At 37.0% G+C, this 25,191-nt stretch overlaps 1 protein-coding gene across 1 annotated transcript; it reads right to left on the bottom strand.

Annotated features, from left to right (window-relative positions):
• Positions 1-684: 684 nt before the first annotated feature.
• LOC106105818 (fatty acid synthase) lies at positions 685-24,655 on the bottom strand. Its single transcript, XM_013286277.1, has 38 exons — positions 24,505-24,655; positions 22,593-22,778; positions 21,884-22,004; positions 21,327-21,530; positions 20,698-20,814; positions 20,138-20,316; positions 19,922-20,064; positions 18,938-19,141; positions 18,054-18,240; positions 17,568-17,730; positions 16,980-17,149; positions 16,352-16,503; positions 15,751-15,934; positions 15,292-15,440; positions 14,798-14,982; positions 14,388-14,507; positions 13,907-14,016; positions 13,505-13,695; positions 12,806-12,960; positions 12,027-12,275; positions 11,242-11,356; positions 10,249-10,500; positions 9,633-10,061; positions 9,050-9,205; positions 8,684-8,793; positions 8,221-8,371; positions 7,190-7,361; positions 6,814-6,926; positions 5,966-6,130; positions 4,750-4,934; positions 3,508-3,714; positions 3,099-3,207; positions 2,765-2,921; positions 2,338-2,488; positions 2,036-2,183; positions 1,720-1,896; positions 1,380-1,482; positions 685-1,265 (listed from the first exon to the last, which is right to left on the bottom strand). The coding sequence occupies exons 1-38, from the start codon at positions 24,653-24,655 to the stop codon at positions 685-687; spliced, it is 6,801 nt and encodes a 2,266-aa protein (XP_013141731.1).
• Between the last annotated feature and the right edge of the window lie 536 nt (positions 24,656-25,191).

The raw sequence follows: 25,191 nt of genomic DNA, 5'->3' as shown, positions 1-25,191 counted from the left end.
AAATGTCAATGTCAACTTCAAATTCCTGTACCATAGATAAAAATAGTAGTGATGGACATTGCGAAAAGTAATCGATGTTTCGAGGAAGGTGTCCGACAGTGCAGAAGATAGCATGTGCCAGCTAGTGGCACAATGCGTTTAAACATGCCAGTCCCAGTAAAGTGTTAAGGCGATCATATAAGACGAGAGGAAGCGCAAGGGTCATCTTGCGCTATGCAAGTTAACGTTCCTGGTTGTCTATAGCTGGCACGTGCCATTCAAGTGTGCCAGTTACTTCCTTGTGCTTCTCCGCTCAAAATTATGATGAATTGTTATTATGGGACGATCCTAACAGTGATCTTGAAACTTAAAAATATTTTTACTTTTATTTAAATGTGAAATGACGAAGATAGACTTCACTAGGTGAAATTGGCGATTCGGAGATTAGTGTTTATTGTATCATTTTGAGTACAATATTTATGAAAAAAAGATTAAACTATTACGAAATTCTTGCGATAAGAGATATAATTTATAAATATAAGACTGCACGTGGCATGACGAGAACCTTATTTTTGCATTAGACTTAACAAATTTTAATAAAATAAAACAAAAGTACTCAATAACCAATTTATTAAAGAAGAAACAAATTTAAATAATTTTTTAATAAATAGTAAATTATATAGTTTTCACGAAGATTTAGATGTTCTAAAAATCATAAGAATTAGTCATAAATGTATCCGCGTTAAGCAAATAAGTGTCGCAGAGGTTCTTCGTCTCGAACTCCTCAAGTATTTCAGGATCCAGATGTTTATTAATTAAAGCTGTACAACGTAAATCCATAGCGGAGTGTGCTAACGGTGCATTTAGCTTGTATACGGTGATCGGGTTTTTAGAATAATCCTGTAAGGATTGATCATTAGTACCCACAGAAGCGGCACGGAAAAGAATTATCTTTGAACGAAGCGCTTTAGGTGTTGGCTTGTAATCTTGGATTTGTTTAATCCTTCGGAACGCACAATCGATCATTTCTTTAGTATATTGTCCGGAATGAGAAACCTTCCCAAGTATTGAACGAGCACAAGCTTCTAACTTCTCTTTCCAAGTGAAAGCACCTGATATGGCTCTCTCAAATCCATCAGTGTTCCCGCCTACCATTAGATTATACATATGTCTCGCCATAGCCATTCGTAAAGCTTCATCGGTGTCGTACTCCTTAAGTTGTTCTTTAAGGACTACTTGTAATTCGTCAGGCGATGCTCCAATGCAGAAGACAGTACCAGTTAATCCTGAAAAGAAAAAATAAAAGTGGTTACCTACGTGGAATTTTTTTTTTCACTACTATACTAATAATGTATCCGTTTAAAATCAGCTTAAAGCGAAGGTAAAATAAAATTGATTACCGTGATCTTCCAAGATAGTTGCCATTTCCAGTGCCACCAAGATACCACTTTCATATCCCAAAAGATAAAAGTTACGCTTCAATGCAGTTTTCTTCAAGAGTGTCTGTTAAGAGAGAAAAAGATAGTAGTCAGTCCTACCAAATTCTTGTAAATAGTCAGTTAACAATCCAAAGTATAAAAGATGTGATGAATATTAGATTTTGTTACTTTATCTAATAGTGACGCCATTTGTAAGCTATCTGAGCCTCTATCAGCCAGTGGTAGGACAGGCCTTTATTGAAATGAAAAAGAACACTTTGTCAATTTAAATCGTTAATTCAAGAATACATATTACAATCACCTCTGCATATCTTTTGGCCAGATTGGACACGGTTTCATCGGGCCTATCAAGTCCGGGCTGCAAGATGACAGCTGGCAGCTTGAGTCGTTCGCAAAGAATTCGGAAACGTTCACGGTTACCTTCCAGCCCTGGTATTATACATAAGTACGTCTGGGTAGCGTCGAATTCGTCGTCACGCTGTAATAGGAATGAATTTTAAAGTCTTAACTCCGGAAAAATAATCAAGTGACGACAATCTTTCAAATCAATTAAGTTGTTAAGCTTAAAGTTGTAATAAACTTCTTAACATATACAGAATTAGTAAATAAGTACTTACCATAGTTGAATTATTAGCTAGCGTCGGCAAAAACACCATTTCAGTGGTTACTTCGAGTTCATCAGCGTCCACATGCGAAAAGAATGTACCCAAGCCTTTGGTTTCTTCGAATTCTATGTCTCTCATTGATTCTTCCATTTCACGTATTCTGTAAGTAATAGTCAAGAATCTTTGAATTTTTCATCATTCAGTAAAGGAAAAATTGGGTTTTGTATAAGGAAAGTTCTTAACACAATTATCGATTGAGTTATTGAGACGGTAGCGCCTCTGTTATTATGTTTGGTAAAGAATAGAATACATACTTCTGCACTGTCAAGTAGGGGACGTGTTCTTCTGAGACCGATATGTTGTGTACGTCTCGTAAGTATGTGGTGATGTTTGTGGACTTGTCGTTTTCGAAGTCTAATTCTGACAGAGTGATATCTTCCGGAACGTCTTCTGATATTTCAATACCTTTAACATAAAACATTTCTTTACTTAAAAAAATGATGCTTATTCATTCGGATAGAATGGCTTGGGAATAATGGTATTAAATAACACTAATATTATAAATCTGAAAGTTTAAATAGATTAATGTAGGGTTGTTAGAGTATGAAGTCTAAACTGCTAATCGGATATCGATGAATTTTGGCGTAAATGTAGAGCATAGTCTGGAAGAACACATAGGTCACGGGTAAAACCTAGTCACTAATAAAACCTTTCGTAAGTTTATTTATAGTGTAATTTTACCTGCCACTCTCGCGATTTGTTGCAGAAGTGATTGTGGCTGCAACACCCGTGGGTTTGCGATAACGACAGACTCAGAAAATCTAAGACTACGTTCAAACACGTTCACGACGTCCGTTTCTGTCAATATTTCTTCAGATTTAGACTCACTATTAACCATCTAAAATAAACATTTATGTATTTAAAAATAAAACACTGAAATAACCAAAAAAAGACTCATCTTTAAACAATAATAATTCAAGAGAAGTGTGCAGAGTATTTTCAAAAGCGTATTCTATAATAATACTAACGCCATCTATCGTCGCCAGTGTATATTTTAAGTAAATAAATACTCTACCTTATTGAGTGATGGTATTTTTATTAAAGTGGCTGGCAGTCTGTCGTGCTCTCTTGAGATGCAGCATTGAACTCCATAATCTGAGGATCCATTGATAACTCCAAAGTACCTATAAAAACAACATTTCATTCGATAGGCGAAATATATTATTACGAAACATATTCATTTCAGTTTTAGATTTGTTTAATGCGTATATTTTACTGTACTCTATTGGCACGTAAATAGGGATGTGAATATTTATTCGAAATCAATTAATTTTAATTGATATCGTTTCAACAGATTATAAAAAATCAATTCTATATTTTATGTCAATTGTTTATTTAAAGTTGTCTTTTTAGTCAAGGTTAAATAACATTGTAACTGTATACCAATAACTGTGATTATAATTAAAAAGTGTTTTTTAGTTTACCTAAGATTCGGGCATAGTTTTCTTGTAGCTGTATCTAATTCTTGAATCACATTGAAAGGTTCTTCAGTTTTATTGTCTACAGCGATCACATAGATACCTTCTATAGTGCCCATATCAGTGCAGTTAGATAACAACGTATTAAGATTGCCACTGCTCTTTAATTCTTCGTTAGAAAGTATTACTTTCACACCTTGGAGTTCGAGAGATCTGTAATTTGTATATAAAAGATATAAAACACATTACGATTTATAAAATACTAGCTATTGCTCTCGACTTTGCCCGCGTGAAATGAGAAAATAATAAAAACATAGCCTATGTTACTCACATAATGCATGTTATGAGAAGGGATGAATCGCATGTAACAAGAAGCACGTTAGAGCACGAAAGAGATGGATGGATTGCGAGAAAGGTGACATGATCAAGAAGGGAGTGATGACTGAGATGATGGATGATAGAGTTATGTGGAGAACGAAAAGGCAGGGAAGATGATGATAGCGTATGTTACTCACTGATGATGCAGCTTTTTATTAGTGAAAGAATATTTGAAATTAACCTAGTAGTTTTTGAGTTATTTCAATACATACAGAAATAGAAATAATTCCCCTAATATCAGTATAGATATATATTTTTGTACCTAATTTCGAAATCAAGCCGTCCAGATGGCTTCAACGCGTGCAAATATATCTTCGTTGCGCCGCGCTGAACTAGTCGTTCTGCGATTCTCAATCCCAAATAGTTGTTGTTGCACATAATCAAATGGCTTAAATCAGGAGAGCAGTGTAATCTGAAAAAAAAAACAGTTACTCCGCAAACGGTTTCCATAATACTTTTTTCATTTCAAGAAATTCCTTCGAGATTTGTTTTGCTTATTTGTGTTTTGTTTTAGATTTGCACCTTAATTTAATTAACTTTTAGGCGTAAACCTTTTACTTGTAGGCGCTATTTCCAATTGAACGTAATGCCAAAAACATCCCAATAATCTGTCGCCTTAACTGTCTTAATTGTGATTTAGAGCGCGCGCACACCTTTCTCAAAACTATCGCACAACTGTTTAGTCCCGCTTTGATTATTATGAGCTTATATGGAGATGCACACTACTCGATTTTAATTGTGCAAATAAACAGTTGAATTGGCTGCGAAACAATCGACAATCACATAACAGTTGTGCGTTACTAATCGCCTACATAAATTACTACTTAATAAATCTGATTGCAGTAAGATACGACATTTAAGCATTAATACCTTGGTTCAGTGTTCAATGTGAGAGCGTCTTGGTTGCCCTGCAGTTGTATTAAGGCGCGGCCGCGGTGGTTGCTTGCCGCCAACAGACGGAAGGCTCGCGGCACGTCCAGTGGACTGTACACGACACGAGACAGCGGCCGTACGTAGCCTCGCTTGATGCCTTCAGCTAACATTAACTGTATGTTCTGTAAAATAAGTTAAAAGGTTTATGACTTATTAGCGTTTCCCTGCGATTCCGCGTGGAATTAAACAAAAGTGAGTATCCCATGTGTTCTTCCAGACTATCCTCTACATCTGTACCATTTTAATCGTTTAGGCTACAAACTCTAACGCACATACATCTAAACTTGCGCATTTATAATATTGATATGACAATCAAATGTACATACAAATGATTTTGATGTAACATGTACTGGGAAGAAATTCAAAGATATGTACGAAGTCAACCATCATTTTTTCTATCCGACGGAGAGTTTGCACAATATCTACGAGTTCCGTACATCTTAATTAGTGATTGCTCGCGACTTCGCCCACGTGTATTTAATACAATAATAAAAGCTATAGCTAATGTTAGTGATAACGTAGCTTTATAATGGTGATTTTTTTTTTGAAATCGGTCCAGTGGTTTTTGAGTTATTCCAATACAAAAAAATCTTTCCTCTTTAGATTATTAGTAGTAGTAATAGTATTATTAGTATTAGGGTATTCACACCTTATTTGAAGCTAGGCGTGGCAAAACCTAGTTACTAACTAACAGTGGTCTAGCCAAGAGTTTTTTTTTTATAACATAAGGTGGCAAACGAGCAAGCGGCCACCTGAATCCGCCAAAATGGCGCAGCGACCGCTGCCCACGGACATCCGCAATAGCGGATGCGTTGCCTACCCTTATCCGAGGGAGAAGGAGACGCACATAAAGAGGATATTTCCCCTTCGTATGCATCTCCTCCACCGTTAAATCCACTTCCCGTTTCCATCCTCACCTTATAAGAAAAGGGTGGTCACGAGAAAGGGACTTAAATTAGGCCGCCGGCACCACACTCATCAGACGACAGGCGGAATTGCTTCCATTTCACGCCTGTCTTCTGTGTGGTCGTGGTATTACACCGGCCGTGCCGGCTCTGCAGTGCTAAGATGTTAAAGCGGGCACTACCACTGTTAAGTTTCGGTTACTGTAAAGACTCGTTGGTGATAATTATTTTATAAAATAAATACTTACAGAAATTTCTTTAACGTTCCCTTCTCTCAAAGCTTGTGCAAAATCGACGGCCATGTATGACCTTTCCTTCGTCAGATTATACATTCCATACGAGTAGTTATCACGTGTTGTAATTTGAATCGTATCAAAATTGATCCCGCACAGACCCAAGCATTTGAGTGTTGACTGTGAACAGAAAGATCTAGATTAAAAAAGTGCACATCTGAAAGTAAACTATTGCACAACTGTGTACTCTCGCTTTGATTTATATAAGCTTATATGGAGGTGCACACTTTAGTTGTACAACTAAACAGTTGAATTGCTAAACAATCGACAATCTCTCTGATAGTCAATTTTTTTTTATAATAAAGGGGGCAAACGAGCGGCGAGAACACCGAGGTGGTCAGCGACGCCCATGGACATCCGCAACACCAGAGGAACTACAGATGCGTTGCCGGCCTTTGAGGAAATGATAGGCTCGCTTCTTGAAGGACCCTAAGTCGTATTGGTTTGGAAATACCGCCGTGGACAGAACGTTCCACAACGCGGCTGTGCGGGGCGTAAATTTATAAAATTTAGTTATGTTTGTACTCTTCGCTCTAAATGCTTCGAAATTTTAAAGAATGGTGCTTTTTTTACGATAAATAGACCATTTGATGATCCCATCTGATGCCAGGTGGTTTTAATTGAAAGATGTCACCAGATAGCTTAGATAGTGAAAAACCTACACAAAATCTAGTTAACTACAATTCTTCTATTTATTTAACAAAACCACGTATACTACATGTTTCTGGCAAATGATATATTCGGAGAGTTGTCTTTACAATCAAAGAAAACGTGATGATGAATGGAATGCACTAATTACTCACATCTTTAAGACTTCCAGTTACGCAGCTGATGCTAACATCACAGCCTTCTCCATTGGTGGCAGCCAGGACCATGTCAGCGAAAGTATTGTCGCGGGAGTTGCCGATTTGGTTTTCTGCAAATTAAATTTGACTATTAGTTAATTAATCTTTTGACTCTGAACAGAGCAGAAACATACCTATTTATAGATAATAGCTATTAAAATTAAAAAAAAAAAACATATAGCCTATGTTACTCACAGATAAATTACCTTTCTAACGATGAAAGAATTAGGCCCAGTAGTTTTTGAGTTATTCCAATATATATAAAAATACAAAAACACAAATGTTTCCTCTTTATAATATTAGTATAGATTATTTTCTGCAGCTTTTTTGTTACCTTTAAGTTGCGGGAACATTTTGCACAGGAATCGCTTCTTGCTGACGTCACTAACTGTAGTGAACACGTCACAGCCGTTGCCTAAGGCAATGGATATGACAGCTTGACCCAGCGCACCCGCGCCGCCGTGCACCAGCAGTTTCATTTTAGGGTTCAACAGGACTTTGATACCCTGAAACAATATTTAAATTTAGAACAGTTTTGAGTTTGTTTATTCACTGGGCATATAGAACTGATCTTATAAAATTACTAGCTGTTCCCGTGCGTTTCCATGAGCATAAAGTTATTTTATTGTTTACATTTGTCAAATTATCAATTACAAATGTCAAAATGACATGACCTGATGACAACCTTGCTTCCTTGATGTTGGCAGCAACTTATGGTCTCTTTCCTATCTTTATGTCCAAAATATTTACCCCCTAAGTTTAATTGCGTTAAGATATATAGCCTAAAGCGTGACGTAAGTGTAGGGCTTTTTATGAAAAAAAGAATTATTTAAAAATATGCTCTAATTGCTGACATCTTAGGCAACAAAGAAGTGTGTGTTTACGTTTTATTATAATAGTATAGATATTCATAAATGCAGGCGCACACCTTTAAGTAAACCGCACAATTGTGCGATTGTCTATTGTTTCGCAGCCTTCAACTGTTTAGTTACACAACTAAAAATTGAGTAATGTGCGCACCTCCATATAAGGTACTAAACAGTTGTGGCATAGTTTAGTCAAAGGTGTACGCGCGCTCTAAGAAATCTCGATTTATAGAAGATTCGATTAGTAACATTATTACTGCACTTAGTTCAAGTCGTTCAATCGAAAGTCATGATTAAAGGCCTGTCCCACCTCTGGCTGATAGAGGATCAGTTAGCTTGAAATGACGTCACTGCCAGATAAGGTAACAAAATCCGATATCATCACACATTTTACAAGTTGCATTGTTATCAGACAATTTACAATTTGGTGGTACAGGCCCTTAGAGTTCAGAAGACGATCGAATAAATTTCTCCCCGTTCCATACATCTATTAACTTACGATACAGTAGATGGCGAAGGAATATGCCAGTGGCACGGTGGCCGCCTCCTCCATTGTCCAGTGGTCGGGCACTGGCCACAGTAGCTTGGGGTCCGCCAGCACGCGCGAGCTGACCGCGCCGCTCGGTACCAAACCCATCACACGCTCGCCACTGGTAATATACGTACACATATTAACGTACCATTCAAATGCTTCCAGAAAAAAGGAGCTAGAACCTTGTATTATTATATTTTAGTAAATAACAGTTTTGAGTTCTTTTCGTGCGATGAAATCAACGGCGGATCCAAAGGGGTCTCATGGGGGTCAAGACCCACCCCCTCGGAGCTGGTTGGTCAAAAGCATGACAAAATATATTTACATATTTTGTCAAGCTGGCGCCAAAGCTGGACCCGCCCTTGGTTGAAATACAGCTTCAAGTCCTTAATAACGTTAAAATAACAGGTCATAAGGATAGTTGAGTTACCTTTCAGTCACACCACTGAAGTCCATACCGAAACAACTGTCTTTGCCAACCCGCGGGATTATTCCTAAACATCTTTTGATATCAGTGTTATTAATTCCAGCGTAGTGGACCTAAAAATTTAGAAATTCAGTCATTATTAGTCTAATTTTAACCAAAACCTTTGACTAAATATGGCACAATTGCTTACGCGCTTTGATTTCTATGAGCTTATATGGAGGTGCGGAATTTTACTCGACTTTTAATTGTGCAACTAAACAGTTGAATTGGCTGCGAAACAACCGACAATCGATAGTTGAAATCGCATAACAGTTGTGCGATAGTTTACTCAAAGGTGTGCCCGCTCTTAAAGTGAACAACTCAACTTACAGTAACTTTAACACCAGGTCCCTTGATATTAGGCATTTCTACCCAGTGAAAAGAGTTGACATCTAACGATCCAATGCGAGAATTTTGAAGTGTTACATCACGTACTGTAGACAATTTCTGCTGTAAAGGAATAGCGAATTCGCCGCACCATTGTCCCTAAAAAGATGTACGTATTAAAACAAACTCAAAAAGAAAATCAAAGATATGTGTGAAGCCAACCAACCCTCACGGTACCAGAGTGGTTGACTATGGCCTAGTCTACCATAATTTAAGGTAGATTTCGAGTTCCTTAGTGGGGACGTATATTTAACTGAAGATGATGACTTAATAGTTATTTTTAAATTAATTAGTGCGTTTTGTTTTAATTGATAATCATACTTCATACTAATATTATAAATGTGAAAGTTTGGATGGATGGATGGATGTTAGAGTTTGTAGCCTTAACTGTTGTACGGTTCTCAATGAAATTTGGCACACATGTAGAGGATAGTCTGGAAGAACACATAGGCTACTTGTTTTTGCCTTTTTTTTAGTTCCTTGCGGACGGAGTCATGGACGAAAGCTAATATAACATGATACTTACATTATCCAGTACATTGAAAGCCAAATCTAAATTAGGCAGCTGATCGATATTTTGGTCTTCAGCAATCTTATGATTAATCATAACAACATAGATTTGATTGCGATCCTTTCTCCATTTCTGCACCAGTTCTTTTAATCCATCGATTAGTGGATATGATGTGATGATGAGGAGCTTGTGTCGTTGTGGCAGAGTTGCTTGTGAGGTAGCCAGTAACGCTAAATCTGAAGCTGTTCGTACGGTGAAGGCGCTGGTAGAAGCTGTGGTGGTCGTTGGTCGCCATCTTACCAACTCTAAGCGACTGTTAGTAGTATTTTGAGCACTAACAACACGGTATAAGACTGATGGTCTATTAAATGTGTCTTTTGCATCGTTCTCTCTGTTCACAATGAAGTTATCTCGGCAGAGGACGCGGTACAGTGTTTGACACAGCTGGAAGAATAATATTGTATGTTACGTGTTAGATTTTTAGAAGAAGTTAGTATATTATAGCTGGAAAACAAGGTAAGGAATATCTTAACAAAATTTTAAGAATAATAGGCATAGATCTTTTAATTATTTGAGTCTTATGAAAATCATTCCGTTTTAAAGTATTTCTTATTTAAATTACTATAATTACCTTATCGTCTTTGGACAGATCTGTAACAAGAAGTACATCAACATCCGTGAGAAAATGAACTCTTTCATCCAACATGTGGTTCCTCTTGATAATCTTGTATTGCACTTTGATTGTGGGTATCATTTTGAAAACATCAATCAGGCTTCCGAAAGCTGATTCTTCGTCATTGTCAGAGAGTTCGACAATATTGATACTTGACTTGTTTAAATTTTCAGATACGATTTGTAGGAAAACCAACATCGCGGTGGAAACCTGGAATAATTTGAAAAGATATTTCATATTTCATCATCCACTTGCCCTTATCCCTTATGGAGGGTCGGCACAGTATGTGCCGCTCTTCCATACATCTCTATCAGCCGTCATATCTGAATCCACTCCTTTCTTAAGCATATCCTCTTTCACACAATCCATCCATACTTTTTTCTGTCTTCCTCTTCCTCTGTAGCCATCCACATTCAATCTTAACACTTTCTGGTTTATGTCCCCATCATTTCGTCGCATAACATGTCCATACCACGCTAATCTTTTGCTTCTCAATTCCTCCACCACTGGCGCTACTTTCAAACTTCCATTAATGTACACATTCTTAACTTTATCCATTCTTGTCACACCACACATCCATCTTAACAAACGCATCTCAGCCAAAATATTTAATATTTAAAAGATATTTCATATTTATTGTACTTATACCCTGCAATCCTATCTTACTAATATCATAAATGCGAAAGTTTCGAGAGAGATAGAGTATGTAGCCTAAACCGCTGAACGGATCTCGATGAAATTTGGCATCTATGTAGAGGATAGTCTGGAAGAACACATAACCTATTGCTTTCTTTTGTTTTTTTTTTTTTAATTTCACGCCGACAAAGTCGCGTAACTAGTATTTATATTCAATTATGTAAGTTACTCTTTTTATAGCTCTGCATAATACTTTTTTGCTACGTCTTGGTTATGGATATCGGTTCGTGTCTACGTTAACAAATTATTACTTACATCTGTTACATTTTGTTGGAAATAAGGTATAACTTTCAACGCCATTAAATCTGCTTCTTTTGTCAGTTGTGGCAGATCACGGAATTTAAGATCTTCTATTACCACACCTCCGCATCTAAAACAACAATTTTTATGTTATGTTAATAATTAACACACAATTTCAACAGTGTTAGTTAGTTTAGCAATAGTATAAAAATCTCACAGAATCGCATTTAACAACTGTTATAACTGATATAGAGCGTCGGTGGCTCAGTGGTTTGAACACTTGACTTGTAATCTACAGGTCTTGGGTTCGAATCCCGCCATGTACCAATGTGATTTTCGATTTTACGAATTTTCATATGTACATAATTTACCCGACGTTCTTACGGTGAAGGAAAACATCGTGATGCAACCTGCACATATCGGCGAAGTAATTCAAAGATATGTGTGAAGTCAACCAACCCGCACTTGGCCAGCGTGGTTGGCTATGGCCTAGTCACCCCGCATTAGGGTAGGCTCCGAGCCCCTCGGTGGGGACATGTAAAGAGCTGGTGATGATAACTGAAATCGGGCTGTCATGGTCCGAGACAAAACGCAGAGCCCAGGATAGAGCGAGTTGGCGGCGTATTGTGGACGCCCTTTGCCCCACTTTGGGGACATAGGACAAGAAGAGAAAGAGATAGCTGAAACGTCTTGCCCTATGCAGTTTAATCACATTCTTCTCTTTTTTAGTTTAATTAAATCTGGGTAGCTTTGTTTGGTATTTTATATTTTAAGAAATAACAAAACAATACTTATCCTACCTTGTATACTTCAGTATATCAAAAACTTCTGCAGTCATGACATTGTCGCTGCCAACTTGTGTTTCACTTTGCCTCTTTATATCAATAATGATCTTCCTAATGTGGGTAGGCAGGGAGATAGAGTCGTGAGATCGAGCAAGAATATTCAATTGTAGCATACCATCGATGAATGTTACCCAGTTGTTGTTCCAAGTTATATCAGCTTCAGTCAGCGATTTGTTCGCTTTTTTAATACTTTGGAATTCCCCGCTAGAATTTAAAGTTATTTAATAAGGATTAGATAATACTCTGTTAAGATATTTAAACACTGCTAACAAATGTTCATCTTTACTAATATTATAAGGAGGAAAACTTTGTTTGATTATAACGAAATAACTCAAAAACTACTGGGCTGATTTTAAAAATTCTTTCACCGTTAAAAAGCTACGCTGTCAGTAAGTAATGTACCTATGTTTTATATTATTTATTAATTTCACACAGAGGAAGTCGCGGGCAAAAGCTAGTCGTAACTACAATGTTTAACTGTAAAGTTTGTAAATAGAATACTATATTAATAGTAACCAATGAGTCAAGTTTGTTTTACGAATATAAGGGTCTGTCCCACCAGTGGCTGATAGAGGCTCAGATAGCTTAGATGACGCCACTGTCAGATAAGTAACAAAATCCGATATTTCCATCACATCTTTCACACGTTGGATTGTCATCAGACAATTTACAATTTTGTGGGACAAGCCCTTAGTGTAGTGATCACTTACTTATATTTGAAGTAGTTTATTTACCTGTAATCGAATCCCCGCTTCTTTAATACATCATAGATATCTTCAGATTTGAAATCCAATTCCTCAGATGATGTGAATTCATTTGTAAAGGGCCTCTCGTCGTCAACTTCACCCTTGATGTAACCAGTTGCCACCCTGTTATTTTCGTCCATGATCTGTCAAACATTAGAGAACAGAAGTTTTATGTTGAAACTACTAAAGAATTCTAAAAATCTGTCTCGATAACTACTTTAATTGTAGAATTAGAGCGCGCACACCTTTGACTAAACTATCCCACAACTGTTTAGTCCCGCTTTGATTACACAGCTTATATGGAGGTGCGCACACTACTCGATTTTTAGTTGAGCAACTAAACAGTTGAATTGGCTTAGAAACAATCGACAATCGCACAACAGTTGTACGATAGTTTAGTCAAAGATGTGCGCACGTTCTTAAAAATTTAGAACAACGAAACAACCTAAAAAATTATTAAGAGTTCTAAATGTATTTGATTAGCTTGACTCCTTTTTACTCATCCTATCTTTAACATCTATGTTTTTGTTCCGTTTTAGTTTCGAGAGAAGTATTGGTTTGTATCTTAATGGAATTATTCATCGTCTTCCTTCTTATCCCACTCTCGTCACTACGTAACGTAACTCTATCATACATCACTCCCTTGATCACGTCACCTTTCACGCAATCCGTCCATCTCTGTCTTACCTCGAAGTAGCCAGTTCCTCTGTGAAGTGTGGTGAAGAGGCGCAACTGGCGTTGCTGATGAAGCATTGGTTGGCAGTACAGCTTTATATCCTTGAATTGGACTGACAATTGTTTCTTTAGCAGACCAAGTGACATCGCGAGTAAATCCCAAGCTGCGATCAGCGCTGCCGTGAATGGGAACGTATTCTTTCCTGACAACAAGAATATACTATTGAATATTTATGATTGTTTTTTTTTTATTTTATTCACTTGCTTTACAAGTTTTACCATAAATTCCTTTTTGTTTTGTTTAAATTTGGTTTGACACAATGCAATAGGAGTAAAAAACCTATGGTGGTATGCTAATGCTATATTTTGCTAAGGTCTACTTCATAGTAGATTGACATTGCTTTGCAATCTTACCTTTTATCACACATCCAGTGAGATATTCATTTTCAACGTCGTAAACGGAGTACACGAACTTGCAAGACGCCGCAACAATTCTGTGTGCTGATACATACAGCGGTATGTTCCTGGATAAGAGATTTTTTTTATATTTATAGAGCGCGCACACCTTTGAGTAAACTATGGTGCGCACACTAGTTATTCGATTTTTAGGGCCTGTCGCACCCAACTGTAATTCGGCTGATAACTATAGAACGTTTAAAATGTCGATTGTTTTACCTTATCTGACAGTGACGTCATTCTTAAGCTATCTGAGCTTCTATCAGCTAGTCGTGAGACAGGCCCTTAGTTGTGCAACAGTTGAATTGGCCGCGAAACAATCAACAATCGCACAACAGTTATGCGATTGTTTAGTCGAACGTTTGCGCCTATTATACTAACAATCCATTTAATGTAAGACTTCTTTATTTAGTAAAATTGTTTCTTTAACTATACTTACCATTTCTCGTGATGAGCCCATTCAATTAAATGTGACAACATTGGAGTGCCAGTGGAAACAGGGAATTCGATTTTTGGATACAGAGCCGCCACATTTGGATTGTATCCCTCCATATAAAGTCTGGAAAAAAATAAATATTTGAACTACAATTAATAATATTATTAACATAACAAAAACAATTTCAGATAAAATTTTTTAGAAAAATCTTTAAGCCACTGTAGCTAGAAATGAGAAGCCAAATAACAAAAAAATGGCACAAAAGTCAAACACTACCTTAAACTTTCTAAGAATAAATTCCTCAGATCGCCTTTCACACACGCTTTGTTATATTCACATAAAATATTTCCCGCCTTCAAAAATTTAATTAACTAGCAGATGACAAAATCAGTTAATTAAAATAGAATACTGACCTGCCAACAGCTTCAAGCAGGAACTGCACATTGTCTGGATGTCCTCGCCTGGTGAGCGGCACGTGCCGGCAGGACTCCGGCAGTGATCTTTTGAGGATAGCTTGCAGCAAGCCATGCGGGGCTATTTCCACTAGTACCGCGTTGGCTGGTATTAACTTTGAGGTCTCTTCGAAGAGCACGGAGTTCTAGAAAGGTAATACAGAAGAAAGTTAACTGATTGGAGTATATGTTATGAAACTAATGGACTACTGTATGGAAGAGAGCTGACCTTGAGCTGACCTCAAATAAAAGGCAGCAAGAACCGCCAAAACGGAATGGAATAAATCTGACATGGAGCATTAAGTAAGGAGTGAGTTTTAGATCTTGGTTTTCTTTCAATGATTCATTAGTTTGTACAAATATTATAGACAAGGTTGAAAACACGCTTCTTGTTAGGCCCTTAAGTATAAGAGAGTTATTGTAAGGTCTAATATCCTGAACTATGTACAACTTACAAGCAGATTGTTAGTATGATATTCCGCTGAAGAGTATTGAGCGATCGGTTCGTTCCATCTCTCTTGTGGCACTGAAGTTGACACCCATTTTTCACTACGAAGCTTCGGGGATTTGATCACTTGGCTCAAATACTTGAGTAGACCAGGACCTAATAAAATATAAGACTTAAAACTGACAATCTTTCTCACTAAACAAATAAACTAAATGAAGAGTTAAGGATTCCAGAAAGGCATTTCATTGAGATCATTAGGTCAAGTCAAGAGCTTGAAAAAATATATTTACATATTTGTCAAGCTTTTGACCAACCAGCTCAGGGGGAGCAACGACCCCCATGACCCCCCGGATCCGCCGTTAGTAAGAGGCCAACTTTACTAACTGGTCTATTAGCTACGAGTACATCTCGTTTACTCATTTGCCATGTTTTAGTAAACTAATCATTTGTTGTAACAAATTCTTACCAGCTTTAGCAATATATCTGGAGTGGTAAGCAATATTGGAGCAGGGAACTTCTTTAGCGAAAATCTGTTTTTCAGTGAGTTGTGCTACAAATTCCTTCATGATGTCAGCAGGGCCAGAGATCGTGCTGGATTCGGGGCCGTTGTGACACGCTACTTCGATCTCTGGAGGACACAATTTGACCACCTGGAATACAAGGTTATAAGATTGAACGTTGGTACGTCAACAGCTGAGTCTAATCCATTCAGCATAGCAAACTCAGTCAAGACTTATTCATAACTTTTAAACTAACTAATGTCTATGTGTGCATTTTTTGGTCTTTGATTGCTTTGTTGTTTGTAATATTTCCTTTACTCCATCATTACTTTGTCAACATTGTATTGTATATATTTAAATCTATCTTTTCCTTCTAATGATGAATACCTTTACTGCGGCAAGTAAAATCATCTGGTGCGGCGGCGGGGCAAAATACGTCCCCAATGATATTTCCACCAGTGCGTGGCAGGTCTTTTTAGACCCACCAGCACTAGGATAGATTAAACTGCTATAACTTTGTGGAAACATAATGTATACGTACATTTTATGCAATGTATGTATGCATACCTGTTTATAGCCAATGCCTACTGCAGCCATAGATCCACGGATGAAGGGTGTCTGTACAGACACAAGTCCACGGTAATAGGCAGCTAATATCATCTCTTCAGCCGTGAAGCAGCCGTCGGCGTACGCGCAGCCTAACTCGCCGACACTGTGACCTAATAGAATAAGGAGTAAAGAAACCATTAAGTAGGTTAGCCAACCTTTCTCTGTATCAATCGGATAAGTATCAAATATCTGGTAAGATGTTGTAAATAAAACAAAAGAACAAAGCTACTTATAGGGACGATTTCAGTTCGGGAAGGGACATACTATAAGTAAGTTCCTATTGCCGACACAAATGTCCAAAAAAAAACAAACATACAGACGAATTGAGTACTTCCTTCTTTTGGGAAGTCGGTCAAAAACTCAAGTATGTTTTTCAACATCACTTAATGCGTTGCCTCCTGCCTGTCATCGTAGTTTCGTTGTCTTTATAAGAGCGGGCGCACACCTTTGCAAAACTATAGCACAACTGTTGCCCGATTGTCGATTGTTTCGCAGCGAATTCAACTGTTTAGTTGCACAACTAAAAATCGAGTAGTGCTCACATCCACACACGTGCATTGGAAATTGATTCTTATGTTCAGCTTACCTATAATCTTATCTGGTACGAGGCCGAGGGCTTTCAGCACGTCGGTGAGACCGATCTGCACGGCGGCGATGCCGACGAACGAGTGCAGAATGTTGTCAAACATCGTCTTATCGGGGTTGGTGATGATGTCTACTATGTCAACTCCTAGAGGCTCCAGGACACGGCGGCAACTGCAAACGTAGTTTATGGATTAGTTTGTCATACTTTAGTTTACTTTCTTTGCTCCTAACCAGTTAAGTAATTTTTTTTTGGTTTTTAGGTAACTTTATGATAAAAAGGTAGTTTTCAGTTTCGTATACGGTAGGGTGAATACAGTTTATTATATTCAGGGCCATTTATTACTGTTACAAGTACTTTTTCCTTCGCATTCCAAATATTAGTACAACTTAACTGGTTACGAAAGTGAAAAATAATATTCCTGTTTCACAACTAGTTAATATACTAAAAAAATATTTTTGTCTAACTGGTTAGGTAACTTTGGTTAAGATAAAGGAACAAGGGTTCATTTACTTCATTTACATATATCTTGTATAATTTAGCTTCCATTGTACTTGAATTATTTTTTGTATTAATTAATTACTCATTTACCGTTCAATGGCAGCTGCAAATATCGGTATACGCATGAGCTGTGCGCCCATACCGGACCACTGCGAGCCCATGCCGCTGTACACGAACCACAGAGGGCGCTGCGCGTCGTCGAAGTAATCCGCCTTCTCGCATAATGACACTGTCTCTCCCTCCGCATTTGTAGCTGGAAGAAAAGAGACAGACAGACCAATAAGTAACTAATGGTCGAATTTTGAAAGGAATCTTGAATGCCCAAATATTGTAAGCGCCACTTACAATCTGTCAGACGACATTTGAAGATAATTTGAGGTTTGAGCGTGGCCTATTTACTACATATTGCTCGCGTCTTCGTCCGCGTGAAATTAAAAAATAATTAAAGATGTAGCCTTACTCACTTATAGCGTAGCTATTCATTGGTGAAAGAATTTTTAAAATCGGCCCAAAAGTTTTTGAGTTATTACAAAATATATTAAAATACAAATCTTTCCTCATAATATTAGTACTTACATAGTATAGCGAAACCTCTGCCCAAATGACCGGAGATTCTGGTCTGATGTATGTTGTGGAACAGAGCCAACTCCTCAGGGTCGACTGGTCTCATCTTCAAGTCAGCTAGAACTCTTTTCACTGAAGAATCTTGTCTCGCAGAAACAGTCACTAAGTGTGGAATATTGGATTTGTAACGGTTTAGATCCTGAAAATTAAATAAAACAATGTAGCAATAACAGTAATGGAATAAGATGAAGTTATTTTAAGAAAAACAAAAAGTAAATAATCGATATTTATAATTTTAAGTAATTTTAACTCCAATTTTAATAATTTAAAATTAGGTAGAATATTAAAAAATACAGACTAATTGAAAACCTCTTTCTTTTTGAAATCTGTTAAAATTTATTGTCAGACAATATCAATAGATGGCGTTATATTAGGCGTAGCATTTGATAAATAATTATTTTAAACTAGCTTTCGCCCTCGACACCGTCCGCGTGGAATTAAAAAAGAATAAAAGCAAGTAGCCTATGTGTTCTTCCATACTATTATCCACATCTATGCCAAATTTCGTTGAGATCCAATCAGCCGTTTAACCTACAAACTCAAACAAACATCCATCCATCCATATAAACTTTTGCATTTATAACATTAGTAAGAAGTAAGATGAATAATATTTTGTGTATAAAATAATATACTTATTGATCAAATACTACGCCTTATCCTACAGCGCCATCTATTGATAATGACTTATAACTAACTAATATTGGTTATAAAGTTAACTTTGATTCCCATAATAAAAGTAATGAAAGGTTATAGAAGGTTATTATTTTCAAATATCCTGAATACGTCAATAAATAATTAAATATTTATGAGTATACTATTATAAAATGTTTTCTTACCTTCGGTTTATAATTTCCTTGTAACAAAACATGAGCATTAACCCCAGTAATAGCAATACCATTAACCGCAACATACGATCTGTTAAATGGTTGATGTTCGGTCACAATACGCATACGACCCTCGCGTAACGCCGCGACGTCTGTCCTAGGTGTGTCACAATTAAGGTTGGCAGCTAGTTTACCTGTGTGGTAACCTAGAAGAACCTAAAAAGAAAACAGTAACATTATTACAGAGTGACAGTAAGTTATGTTCTTTTAGAGCATCACACAACTATTGCGATTGTCTATTTTATTTGCAGCGACTTTAACTGGCTACTATCTGGGGAGAAATCGGCAGACAGCGTCGTGATCTCCGGCGTGTCAGGTCTCTTCCCCAACTCTTAGCACTAAAGGATCTTGCCAAAATACTGTATCACAAGGTAAGTTTAGTGGGCGCACAAATTTGACTAAACTATCACAAAACTGTTGTGCGATTTTCGATTGTTTCGCAGCCAATTCTACTATTGAGTTGTATACCTAAAAATCGAGTAGTGTGCACCTCCCTATAAGCCCATAAGAATTATCATCATCATCATCAACTTGCTCTTATCCCTTATGGACGGTCGGCTCAGTATTTGCTGCTTCCATACATCTCTATCAGCCGTCATATCGGAAACCACTCCTTTCTTAAGCATATCCTCTCATAAGAATCAAAGCCAGAATAAACAGTTGTGCGATAGTTTAGTTTCAAGTGTGCACGCGGACTTATACGCGACATTGTCAGCATGAAATAATAAAAAAAAGTTGAACATTTCGTAGCCTACTTATTGGTAACTAAAATCGTACATTTTCTCAAATATAAACTAGAATTTACGTTATTCCAGATGTATCTCTGTTCCAATATTTCATTTTGAAACATTCAACCAAAATACGTAGTAACAAACATCCGTTCGTACCAACATTAGCATCTATTTCAGATACTACTAACTATTAGGTGGAACTTACCTTAGTAACGGCAGATATGCCTGAAGCCGCTTCTCCGTAGCCGATGTTAGACATCACACTACCCACAAGAAGTTGTTTCTCTCTATCCTTACAGAATACTGCATCTATTGATTCCAATTCTGCTTTATCTGCCTCTGGAATTGCTGTAAAAAAAACACGGTTAGAAAGATTCTAAGTATAAAAGTGATATTAAATAAAAAATTACAAAATTAGTACCTGATCCAAACGCTTCAACATATTCGACGGCTTGTGGTGGTACTCTCGCTTCTTTGTAGAAGTTATTCAAGAAAACAGCGACATCTCTCGGATCACGGTAGAAGCCGTACTTAGGTCCTGTCTCATCGTCCAGGATTTTTAAGAATTCACTCTTGACGTGGACAACGTCCGCGTAGACTCTGAAATAACCGAAGATTGAATTATTTAAATATGTAATGAAGATTAGTAAAGTAACAGTGGTAGAGTAAATGGGACCTGCTCGTCTGGTTCAATACCACCATACAGAAATGGGAGTAACTAACACTATAAGTGCGAAAGTATAGATGGATGGATGTTTGTTGACTTACATCCTAAACGGCTGAACGGATCTCGATGAAATTTGACAAGATGTATAAGATAGTCTGGAAGAACACATAGGCTACTTACTTTTGTTTTTTTTTAATTCCACGCGGACGGATTCGCGGGCGAAAGATAGTACTACTATATAGAAAAACCTGCATTTTCTTTGTTCTTAAATGTATGGACATTAAAAACGGTTCTTTGCTAACGTATGTACTTACCGTAAAGCATCTTTTGCTTTCTGTAGAAACAGAACGTTAACAGCTTCTGACTTCGCGCAGCCTGCCGCTTTATCATCGAAAGATTTTGTTTTCCCATCCATACTTAAAGACATGATCCTGAAAAAAAGTAATACTTAGTAGTGATAAAAAGAAACAAGAGTCTTTAACATACATGTATCTTATCTATACTAATATAATAAAGCGTAAACACACAACTTTGAGGCGATGTCAGCAATCACATCATACGTTTGAATAACCTTTTCTTTAATAAAAAGCTCTACACTTACGATATGCCTATACATTTTCAAGCTATTAAACTTAGCGGGTAAATAAATTGAAAAAAAAACTTCATGTGAGAAAGCGACCATAAAGTACAAGGTGCCAACATTAAGGAAGCAAGGTTACAATTGTAACAGTAATTTTGACATTTGCAATTGACAATTTGATAAATGTAAACAAAAAAAAAAGTTTTTATAATTTCATACGGATGAAATCGTACGGGAACAGCTAGATTATATTAAAATCAGCTTCTGACCTGCATCAGTAGATATCATTTCAACAGTGGCAAATGTCGTCTTGATTATTAGAAATATTAAAACAAAATGATCCCACTTGTATACTGAACTAACCTGCCGTAATGCAGCGAAGCCTGAGGATGCAGACAGATGTTGCCGCCGCCGACGATAGCCGCTTCGCAGTCGCCGCGGCTCATGGCGAGGTAGGCCTGTTCCAGTGCCGCTATGGAGCTGCAGCACGACTCATCGATGGACATCGACGGGCCCTTCGCATTCAGCCAGTAAGAGATGCGATTGGCGAACATCGATTTGTTACATCTGTTAACGACATAAATGATTTTAAGAAATCGATAAATTAAGTTCCATTCAAAGATTGTGGAAATTATCTTTGCTTACTAATATTATAAAGAGGAAAAATTGGTATTTTTGTATTTTTATATGTATTCGATTCATGTAAAAACTACTGGGCCGATTTTAAATACTCTCACCATTAGAAAGGTAATTTATATGTGAGTACACAGGCTATATTATTTTTCACGCGAGCGAAGTCGTGAGCAACAGCTAGTCATAACAATATTGTAGTTTTCCAATCATTAGGATCTAGGAATTAATCAGGATTTATTCGACTTCTTTTTTATATTTTCCTCACTTGTGAAAAATAAATCACTTACCCCGCGATACCGAATCCGTTTCTAGTACTGGCAACATAGAAACTGGCTTTTTCGCTCTCGGAAAAACAAGTGCCGACGAACACGCCGACCTTCTTCCCGGACAGATCTTCTGGACTTACGCCTGTATATTAAAACAAATAAATTTTTAATAAATTCAATGTCAATAGACCTTAAGAAACATTCCAGTTCCACTATAAGTTCCTACTTAAGGGCTCGTAGGCCATTATAAGTAAGGCGCGACTAGGCCATAGTCAATATTGTCTGTTTTATCAAGTTACTTTACACGTATAACTTTTAACTGAATATGAAAAGGCGAATGTGCAAAGACAACGCAGAAAAGAAGTTGCTACCCCAGTATACTAAAATGGTGAATTGATTAACACTTCTCATTATCATCACCAGCTCACTATACGTCCACACCGAGGTACTCGGAGCCTACCATAATAAGGGGTGACTAAGCCATAGTCAACCACGCTGGCCAAGTGCGGGTTGGTTGACTTCACACATATCTTTGAATTTCTTCGCCGATATGTGCAGGCATCACGATGTTTTCCTTCACCGTAAGAACGTCGGGTACATTATGTATCTATGAAAATTTGTAAAATCGAAAATCATATTGGTACACGGCGGGATTCGAACCCAAGACCTGTAGATTACAAGTCAAGTTTAAACCACTGATCAATCGACGTCCGAAGAGCTTGACTCTTACCAGCATCATAAATCGCTTGATATGCTTGTTCCAATATCTTGCGAGATACGGCGTCCATAGTGTGTCCCAAACGAAAGTGCACCTTGAAGAATTGTGCGTCGAAATGTTCTAGATCAGGAACCTTGCCGGTGAACGGGGCTACCTCTGGATGGTTGTACTGCCATCGAGGTTTAGATGAGATTGGATCTAGCTGCAGAATAAAAATATAAATTTTTAGTAAAAAAAAATCTAGGTAATATAAGTCGAATGGTGAGATTGTTGTGTCAAAGCTATCTATTCCGCATTTTAAAAAGTGGATTTGATCAATTTGTGTCTGTTTTTCCTATGAAGAAGACGTCTATCTATATTAATATTATACTATACTATACTATTATTATAAAGCGTAAACACATACTCCTTTGTTACCTAAGATGTCAGCAATTACAACATATTTTTGAATAATTATTCCTTTAATAAAAAGCCCTAGACTTAAGTCACGTTTTAGGCTATATACTTTCACGCCATTAAACTTAGGAGGTAAATATTTTGGATAAAAATCCTAATGTGGGAAAAAGACCTAAGTTGCTGCCAACATCAAGGTAACAAAATTGCCATACTTTGTCATCATGTTATGTCATTTTGACATCAATTGAATTTGTAAAATGTAATCAATAAACCAATTGTCATAATTTCATGCGAATGAAGTCGCACGGGAACAGCTAGTTTTAGATATTTTAGTAAAAAAATATGAAAACGTAATAGTTAGTTACTTAAACCTAGTGTCATATTTTATTTAAAGTTTGTATTTTGACCTTTAAACTGATTAAAGTCGAAACAAAGAAAGAATAACACAATACGATTAATTTGCATAAATTATATATTATAATTATTTTTTATTTACAATGGTACACCTACTTTAATGTAATTAAATGACCTTTTTGTTATAGCAAGGCAATATTTTTCTACAGTTATTTTCATATAAACGAAAATTAAAACGGCTCAACGCATCTTTTTATCATCCGGTGACGGCACCGACTAGTTTCAAAGCCCTCGGGTGTCCAGCACAGCAGTCATCCCTTCGCACAGCAGTGCGAGGCGCGACGTGACCGCGAACAAAACCTAACTAATACTCGCCCTGAAGAAGGACCCCCGAAGGGTCTGAAACTAGTCAACTAACTAGTTAGTTGAGCCGTTTTAATTTTCGTTTAAAGTAATGACTCTCGATAGTTTAAATAATTTAATTATTTTTATATAATCATCGGTTTTACTATATCTTTTAACTAGCTGTTCCCCTGCGACTTCATCCGCATAAAATTATGAAAATTTTAATTTATTGTTTACATGTGTCAAATATCAAAATGACATGACGCTGACTAACCATGGCAACCTTGCTTTCTTGATGTTGGCAGCAATTTAAGGTCTCTTTCTCACATCAGGGTTTTTATCCAATGTATTTACCCCCTAAGTTTAATGGCGTGAAAATATATAGCCTAAAGCGTGACAAAAGTGAGGGGCTTTTTATTAAAAAAAGATTTTTTCAAAAATATGCTGAAGTTGCTGACATCTTAGGAAACAAAGAAGTGTGTGTTTACGCTTTATTATAATAGTATAGATATAGATTATTCCAAATTCGAATCCACGGCTACTGATTTGTTAATCCGTACTTTTAACCTTTAGGCTACTAGCGTTCTATTCTACATATATTGACAAATAACAGAGAAGATAATACACAGCCTTTAAAAGTTGATTACGCACACATTTGACTAAACTATCGCACAACTATTTAGTCGCGCTTTGATTCCTATGAGCTTATGGAGATGCACACAACTCGATTTTAATTGTGCAAATAAACAGTTGAATTAGCTGCAAAACAATCGACAATCACACAACAGTTTCGTATTAGTTTAGTCAAATTCGCGCGCCCACTACAAACTTACCTTGTTATACAGTATTTCGGCAAGATCCTTCACGTGGTAAGAGTTGGGGAAGAGACCTGACATGCCGGATATCACGACCCTGTCTGCCGATTTCTCGCCATCCCCAACTCTTTGAGCTGCATTCAGTTCTTGAGGTGTTGGCACCATGGTTTATTCTGTAACATTGAAAATATTAAGAAAAGAACCACGGTTATAGACTTATTTTGTCATTTAATAGTTCTATGAAGACTGGTAAAACCCTAGTTTAGTTTTCTACGCTGGCAATGCCACACGAGTTGTGCATCGCCTGTGCGTTATTTTACAGCAGGAGTAGCAGAAACCGTATGGCATGTCTTTTAATTTATACTGATAACTGAAAAAGTATAACTGTTCTGTAATCGATAATATTAAGAACTAGCCAGTGACACCATCAGCGTGGAATTAAGAAAAAACAAAAGCAGGTATCCTATGTGTTTTTCCGGACTACCCTCTACATCTATGCCAAATTTCAGCGAGTTCACCAGTTTAGTCTACAAACTCTTACAAACATCCAATCTGTCACGTACTTCATACTAATATTATAAATGCGAAAGTTTAGATGGATGGATGTTTCTTAGAGTTTGTAGCGTAAACGGCTGAACGGATTTCGATGAAATTTGGTATAGATGTAGAGGATAATCTGGAGGAACACATAGGCTACTCAA

This window comes from Papilio polytes, unplaced genomic scaffold, assembly GCF_000836215.1.
Source record: "Papilio polytes unplaced genomic scaffold, Ppol_1.0 DF824269.1, whole genome shotgun sequence".
Classification (NCBI taxonomy): domain Eukaryota; kingdom Metazoa; phylum Arthropoda; class Insecta; order Lepidoptera; family Papilionidae; genus Papilio; species Papilio polytes.
The sequence above is the reverse complement of the archived record's forward strand: the minus strand, read 5'-3'. Positions and strand labels throughout refer to the sequence as shown.